Genomic DNA, 8,375 nt, shown 5'->3' with positions numbered 1-8,375 from the left:
AAGGTGGTGGTGCCGGGCAGCGGGGGGGTGGGGAAGTCCGCCCTGACGGTGCAGTTCGTCACCGGGACCTTCATCGAGAAGTACGACCCGACCATCGAGGACTTCTACCGCAAAGAGATCGAGGTGGACTCGTCCCCCTCGGTGCTGGAGATCCTGGACACGGCGGGCACCGAGCAGTTCGCCTCCATGCGCGACCTCTACATCAAAAACGGGCAGGGCTTCATCCTCGTCTACAGCCTGGTCAATCAGCAGTCCTTCCAGGTAAGTGGGCCGGGGCTCAGCAGGGCTCGGCCTTCCTCTGAGGGCCGAAGTGAGCACGGCCGGGGTCCCGCGCTGTGCCGTTGCCTGTCGGGGTGGCTGCGTTGTGGAGGCCCACGCAGCGCTAGAGAACAATGACCCGCTCCTACTTCCCTCTTAGAAACGTGTTGGCAATCCCCTTTTGCGAGGAGATCACTCGATATTAAAACCAACGGTTCCTCTTTTTTTTTTTTTCCCTTTTCTTAAAAGGAGTTTTTCTTCGGTTGCTTTTGAAGAGAGAGTTATTGCTCTTCGGTTAAGACTTGCTAAATCAGCTGCTGTTTTCCATCCCCCTCCCCCCAAAATCACGTTCCTGTCCAGCATGAGCTCGGTGCTCTGGCACTGTGGGTGGTGTGCTGAAGAGAAGTGAGCTGTATGGGATAATGTGTGGCTCTGGATCTCGTTCCTACTCTTAAAACTCTCAAAAAATGGAAACGTCTCGGCCAGCACCTGGGCTAAGCTGCCTGTAGGATCGAGGCTTTATTTGAAGGGAAATGTGCGTTTAGCAGCGCTGCATACAATGCAGGGATTCGCATCTGCTGTGTTGGCTTTGGGTTTGGAATTAGGCGTTTTCCAGCTGCTTGGAGAAACCTTGCACACAGAGCGGCTGCTTCTACTGAGGGCTCAGTTTTACCTTAGCAGAGGGTTCTGTGTAGTTGGGTACAAGCTGCAGACGTGCTCCCTTTGGAAAAAAAGGACGTTTGGATGCTTCTCCCTTTATTTTCACATATTTTGAGGACTGGTGACTCCCCATTATTCAGGGAATGGCCATACAGTTAGCAATCCACCCTGTTAATATTTAGTTATTCTTATCTGTTTACAACATGTTTGCTGCAAAGCCTGTAGGTGTAAACCACTCTGCAGATCTTTTACACAGTAGTGACTTCAGACACTTAATTGCTTTGTCTCAGAACTATGCAAGAATTTGCAGAACTTAATGGCTGGCACTGATCGTGACTTAAAACAGTCAGGGGACAGAGGAGGCTGACTCAGACTTGAAAGTGTAAACTCCTGATGTTAGCTCAGGCTTGAATAAATGCGTCTCTAGGTAATGCAATCTTCTTGCAGCATCTAATTTGGTTACTTACATGTGATTAAACGTGTTCACAATGAATTATTTTAAGCCTTCCACAAATGAGAAGGCTATTTAAAATTATTGGCTTTCTCAAGCTGCAAACTGAACACAACACCCTAATGTGTGGTGGTGTGATACTGCTCGTGTTACAGGTTTGCTGTCATTAGACCTGAGACCATTTATTTTAGAAAACTGAAATCAACCTTTCCAAACTGTGTCTTCATCCAGCTGAACTGAAAGGCTCTCTGAGATTTATGTTTTTATGGGTGTGTTTTATAAAATGTAAGAATAGCTTGTGTAAAATTAGGAAAAAAACCAAACATTATTAAAGGTGGGCCTAGAACTTCTTGTGAGTTCTAGTTCCACATGGTTATGAGTTTAATAAAGCTTTGAAACATTTTCAATATTCAGTAGCATGTGATGGTTGGTTAAACGTGCTTCTGTAGTGGTTGTATAGTGATTTCATATGATTGCTTGCACGTACTAACTGCTTGGATTGTTTGATCAGGACATCAAGCCAATGAGAGACCAGATTGTCCGGGTGAAGAGATACGAGAAGGTCCCTCTGATCCTAGTGGGGAATAAAGTGGATCTGGAGTCGGAGAGAGAGGTCTTGTCTGCAGAAGGCAGAGCTCTGGCTCAGGAGTGGGGCTGTCCCTTCATGGAGACGTCAGCCAAGAGCAAAACAATGGTGGATGAACTGTTTGCTGAGATCGTCAGGCAAATGAACTATGCCTCCCTGCCTGAAAAACAAGATCAGTGTTGTACAACTTGCATCGTCCAGTGAGAGAAGTTAAGGAAAACCTCAGTCATGGCCATACAGAGCAGGTTGGTTGAACAGTTGTAACTAACCAAAGCGTGTAAGCATACTGTTTAAACATGATAAAATGTGCCAAAGAGTCTGAAATGAAGTAGTAGAGCTTTGGAGGTAGTTTTCCTCTGAAAGAGCTGGAGGTTCGTGGGTTCCGTTGCACATAATTACTTGAGTCACACAGACTTCTTGCCTTACTGCAGTATTGGTGGTTCAGGGAACGCTGCCTTTGCTTGTAGCAATTTTGTAGTGCAGCAGAGTTCATCATCTCATCTCCACCTGTTTTGCTGTCAGCACTGTATTGGACATTACTGTATCCTTAATGATGTTTTTGTGATGTTTCATTGTGTTTGGTATCTGAATTATTTTCAAGTTAATGTGAATTACCTTGGACTTGAATAGCATTATATTTGTTGAGCTTCCCACTAATTGTACCGAGAAGACTTTGAGCTTGACTTTAAAAAAAAAAAAAGCTCTACAGAAACTAAATGTGCTTAGAGTACATTTCTGTCTTATCAGTGGAATAAGTTTAAGAGAGCTACCCTGAGCTGTGAGGAGTGGCTAGAAGCCCACATGTACTAGTCAAGGACATGTACAAAGTGTTCTTCATCTAAAGACTCCTGAGCAGAGAATACATGATAAAATGGCCTCCCGAGGCCTGACTCTGCTTTCCCAGTGACTCATAAGAGGTGTGGCAAGAGTACAGTGCTCAGAAGGGACCCTGAAGTCAAGCTTCACTGGTCTTGGGTATTGCTTTCATTCTTCTGCAAGGCCCTTTGCCTGCAAGGTCATCTTTCTGTACCACACCTTGCCTTTCTCCCAGCTGTGTAAGTGGCTCTGCACCTCCCATGCAAGCAGCAGCAGCACTGCCATTCCTGCACAAGGTGCTTCTGTAACCCCCTCCTCTGTTTTCCTCGTTGCTGCTGTGGGTGTGGTTTCAGTACCAGCTCAAACCCCTGCTTTGGAAAAGAGGCCCTTCTGTACAGCCAGCTGGTCTGTCAGACCCACAGTTGTTTGCAGAGTCAGATGCAACAGACTTGATGTAATCTGTAAGGGCAAGTGCAGAGATGAAGGAGGACTTGAAAATGCAGGGGAAAGAACTGCCTCGCTTGACAGCTACACTGATTAAAGCTTAAATTCTGACTGCCGTGTTAGTAACTCAAGTCAAAGGAGCTTCTTATGTCTGAGTGACAAGAGTGAAAACAGGTTATTACTGGAAGCTTTGGACTGTGCATCCTCTTTAATCTTGAGCGTAAGGTCAGAGAGTGAAGTCTCAAAGCTTGTCTTTGAGATTGTTGTCAAGTGCTTTGTGGATGTAAAATTTTAGGTGCTCATGACCCTGGTACTGTCATACTAAAGATAGCAGGGTATTTTTATCTCCAGTTCTGTGAAGTAAGGAAGGACTGCTGTCACCATGTAAGACATGTGTACAGGTTCAAGGTTTGCTTGGCTGAAAGGCGAGCAAACTACTGGAGCAGAGAAAAATACAAATGAAGTGCTGCAAGGTTAATATCTTGGACCACTCATAGTAATGCAGTTTCAGCAAGTTCTAAGACAGTTTCACAAATAAGAGCATCTCTTATGATATTGGGCCAGAAGTTACAGCAATCTGTTGAGTTACCAGTGGTTCATCTTGTGCAGATTGCTGTCTTCAGCTCTGACAAAACAAGGCCTGTTATCCGTGAAATTTGTACTGCCAGAGTTGGTTACTTCTAAGAGAAGCTTTTGAGTAACCCAGCCAGTTTGGAATGTGACTTTAGATACCAAGTTTAGGCTTAAAGATGGGAGGAAACAGAGCCACGCGTTATCTCTTTGAATCCTTCTAAGTTATGCCAAATCAGGATGAGTTTTCTAAGCAGAGTATGCTCTTGCTTTCAGAAGAAACATCTGTGTTCTTATGTCTTTGTGATCTCTTGAAACACAAGATTCTAAGTTTCTGTGGTATGGCTTTCTTCATTCTGCTGTGCTCAAGGAGTCGCATAAAACCTTGAGCATCAAAATACTTCCTTGCTTCTGGGAGATGCTGCTTCTGTCCAATATCTCTCACTTCAGCCTCACACTTTTTAGATGTTTTCTTATTCCTGGCTCCCATTCGATCCCTCCTCTTTGATTGAATTAGGGTTAGGATCTCATTAGCTCTGCTGCCTGGTAATAAATGTCTCGTGTGCTCTAGTGTAGGAGAGCTGCTGATGGTATTTTCTGATAGCTGTAATCTGCTCTCTAAGGGTAAATGTTCTTATCTGTGATCCAAGGGACAAGTACTGCTTCTCAAACATCTGCTTGAGCAGCGGCCCCTCCTAGGTAAAGTGAAACCAGGGCAGTTAGAACTGCTGTCTTAAAGGGGGAAAAAAGAACATGCATGTGGGAAATGGAGTTGATCTGTAGCTCTGTCCTGTCATCACCTCTGCAGCGTGTGTGACCTGTCTGTGCCTGGGAGCTATCTTTGGTGTGGACCAGTTAGTCAGCAAGGGGTGAAGTACACGGAGACTGTTTGTGTTTCTGCATTTTTGAGAAACTTAAGGGAGGGGTGAGTGTGTGTTGCTCCTAGTCACATCTACGGCTGTTTCAGTATCAGTTTTAAGTAGCGGTTATCACTTACGTCTTTTTGGTTGTTAGCTCAACCTATCTCTTGAGGTATCAAGTAGGACATTGTGTAGGTTCTTTAACAATATTTCTTGAGTAATACATCTTTGAGTTACTGTTCCAGGCAGCCTTTGGTGAAATGAAGGCTAGAACACATACATAATCAGAATAACCCATACTTCCCTTTAAAATATGTGTTCTTGCATTTTGTTTCCCTCCCTGTCCTGCTTCTGCAGTGGTCTTCTGTCATCTCATTCTTGCATTCAGAGATATGAGATTCCCAGTAGCTGCTTCCTGTTGCTCAGTCCAGCGTTTCTCTTGTATTTTCAGTATGACAGTGTTTCATGTTTTACATCTTCTTTGAAATACAGTGCCTGTTGTTGAAGGTCTTCTTTAGAGGCACTGAACAGGTTGAGAACACTTACTGTTGGTTGGTCCTGGTTAGTGATTTCTGCTCCCTCCATTCATGGCTAACTGACATTAGCAAGTGCTGAAGGAAAAGTACTCCTTTAGGGATTAAACCTGAACGTATGCTGTCTTCTGTGTGTGACTGTGACACAGACAAATTCTTCTTACCAGGTTTTTTAACACCCCCCACCCCCCCTTCTGCCTGCTTACAGAAGGGAGTGTAGGAATGTCATGGGTGAGGAAAGCCAGCCTGGCGGTGCTCACTGTAGTAAATAAAATCAAATGGAAAGATCAGAAATCTAAACTGGGGGTTCCCTGATATGCAAACACACGGATGCTGAAAGAGCATTTTGAGGAAGCTATTCTTGCTTCTGTTATTACTGTGCCATGTGATTCTGTGCTGGCCACAGCTCTGGGTGCTGCGTTTAGGTGAAGTTTTGGGGTGGATCAAATCCTGGTAGGATGAAGAGCTGCCCTGTAAATGGTTTGCCTCCTGTGCTCCAGGCAAAGACGAAAGATGTATTAAGTAGGTCTAATGCATCACTGCTGAAAGCTAAATGCTGTTGGCTTTGTTTTGGTTTGAATTCTTTTCCAGCAGTACAGGGACCCTTCACATCCGTAACCCACGAACATCAGAGATACAGAAATGTCTTGGGCAGTGCTAATAAAGGTTACTTTTTTGTGTGTGATTAAGAACAGCAGCAACGATGCTGCCCTGCTGTGAAGCTGTCTGAGAAATGTTAAAAGCTTTTTTGATGGTGACTAAGGGGATCAGAGTACTGAGAACTCAGATGTCAAAAGCACATTGGTTGGCTCACCTGCCTGTTCCCAGGGTTTGTGTTCTGTGCCTTTGCTTTGTGTTGCTCAGTGGTGAAGGGTCTCTGTGCCACCAGTGTGAAGCCCATTCTCACTCTTGAGGAGCACTAAAGTTCCCTTAGCTGTTGGACATCTTTAAGAACAGTTGAGTGTCCCTTAGGGGCAGCAGTTAGGAAGTGAATGGTTGTTGTTACCTGCTTACCTCTTGCAGCACCAGGATTAGAGGAAAAGAACTCCAAGAGTGCCACTGTGTAAAGTACTGCTTTGGAGCTTAGTTCCACGCTGTAGAAGCAGCTGAGTTCCCTTTGAATATGTATTGCATATGATTTTCATTACTTACTCTGTTTACATTGCAGATAAAACTCAGAGGAAACTTGCACAGATGCTGCTTTGGAGAACTTTCAGCCCAGGTTGCAGAGCTGAGCCTTGGTAAACCTGTCTCTATTACAGCACATTGCCATACATCTAAGTGCATAAGGTTGGTGGCCTCCAGGATCCACACACCTTAATCAGAATGCTTAGCATGTTTACCATAAGTTTAAAATCTGTTCTTTATCTATCAGTCCTTTTATAGCTTTCTAAGTTCATATAATGGCTAATATGCAAGAGTTCATTTTTAATATTTTAATTGATTTCTTTAATCAATTTCTGAACTTGTATTTATTAAATACTTAAACTCAGTATTACCTACTCAATGCCTTTTAAAAGAGAGTTTTAATGGATAATAAATTGAGCCTTAAACAAATGGTTACTTCTGTATATTACCTCGCATCAGTGCTTATTTCTCTTTGCAAAGTTTTCTCCTCCAATGCAGTCGGTCATTCTTTGAGACTTTTTGTTTACGTGTGACAGTGTCATGAAAAGATACTGAAGGCACCTCTGTTGTATGGATGTAGTATCCCTTTTCTTGGCAACTGCAGCTGTGATACTGTTTGTAACTGGTCTGATTTGACAGCAGGGATCTGTTAGAATGGGGTGTGAAGTCTCCAGCTGATGTTTTTTGGGCAATCGTGGGTTTCTTAAACTCATTTAATCAGAAAACAGCAATTGTAGCATTGAAAAATGGCAGCATTCTTTTTTGTCTACTGAGTTTCTCAACTTGCTTGTTTACATGTAGCTTCTCTATGCCTTTGGGAAGGGATAATGTATCCTTCAGAATGGGCTGTGTGCCTGGTGGGGGCAGCTCAGCTTTGCCTGGCACAGTAAGCGACATCTGGTAGACCTCTGCACATGTAAATCTAATGCAAATAAGATCACTTTACATTTTGTAGTTCCTAATATTTGTCTTTCTGAATAATATTTTAAAGCAATATTTGTTAAAAGTTTTTCTTGCACTGTCACAAATTGCTTTTTAGGTTTGTTGGTTTTTTTTTTCCCAATAAACAAGTTTAATTTTAGAGACAAGTTGGTGTAACAAGGGGAAAAGCACCAGGTTTCAGTGATACTAACTGCAAGCGTGCTTTAAACAGCCATTGCCTTCCATATTGTTTACCTGATCAACATTTTCTCTGAATACTTGAAAATCTTAACAATAACACAGGTATAAAGAGCAGAATGGAAATGTACAAAGGACAGATGAAATCGTTTTGTTCAGTTTTAGTAACATGTTGCATACATGAGAGCTTTTTCTAGCAGTGGTTTAAAATGTGTGATTTTTTTCTTTGCAGAAGTTTAATAACTGCAGCTCACCTACTGCACCAAAGTTCTAGGTTTTTAGGAGCCCAGCTTTAGTCATTTGAACATGCTTCTAGAAATGTACATCCTTTCCCTGTAATAGTTAAATACCTTCGAGAAAAGCTCCAGTAAAAGCAGTGATGGATATGTGAGGTTAAGCAGTTTCAAACTCACGAAATGTATTGTGGATGATGGCATTTGAAACAATAAAGGATCACCAGTACAGTATCTCAACATTAATGTGTTTTATTGGTAATAACACAAGCTGACTTTAGCGTTTAGCAGGAATACAGATTCTGAGTCTACATTCAGCACTGAATTTGAATCCTGATGAGAAGAGAAGAGCAGGTTTCCTGCTTGGGTATCAAAACACCTGATATTTTCTTGTGGGGTTACTTGAAATGTTGTTTTTTTGTTTTTTTTTTTCCCCTGTTTGTACAAACTTTATCAACAGGCTGAGGCTAATATTTAGGTTTGCACTTTAATATCAAAATTAAACCAAACCTTGTACTCAGAGTAGGTTTTTTTTAAGTGGTGGTTGTTGATCTTTTTTGTAGGTTGTAAGGAAGTAATAGGAAATAAAAGTAATTCATAAAGATCTTAGTTTTCCTTTGTCTAAAGGGGGAAAAAGTTGGTCGATATTAATCAGTGGCTCATTCCTATGGGTAGTTATCAAAGCAGTGTTCATTTTCATTGTCCTCAGCCAAAAAA

At 42.6% G+C, this 8,375-nt stretch overlaps 1 protein-coding gene across 1 annotated transcript in view; it reads left to right on the top strand.

Annotated features, from left to right (window-relative positions):
* RAP2C (RAP2C, member of RAS oncogene family) overlaps positions 1-8,375 on the top strand; it is a 10,288-nt gene extending 1,913 nt beyond the window's left edge. The window contains exons 2-4 of the mRNA XM_010715410.1: positions 4-261; positions 1,881-2,200; positions 6,347-8,375. Of these exons, the coding sequence (XP_010713712.1) occupies positions 4-261; positions 1,881-2,159 (537 nt within the window). The 3' untranslated portion in view covers positions 2,160-2,200; positions 6,347-8,375. The remainder of the gene's footprint in view (positions 1-3; positions 262-1,880; positions 2,201-6,346) is intronic.

Source organism: Meleagris gallopavo, chromosome 9, assembly GCF_000146605.3.
Source record: "Meleagris gallopavo isolate NT-WF06-2002-E0010 breed Aviagen turkey brand Nicholas breeding stock chromosome 9, Turkey_5.1, whole genome shotgun sequence".
NCBI classification, from domain to species: domain Eukaryota; kingdom Metazoa; phylum Chordata; class Aves; order Galliformes; family Phasianidae; genus Meleagris; species Meleagris gallopavo.
This window is presented reverse-complemented; position numbering and strand designations above follow the sequence as displayed.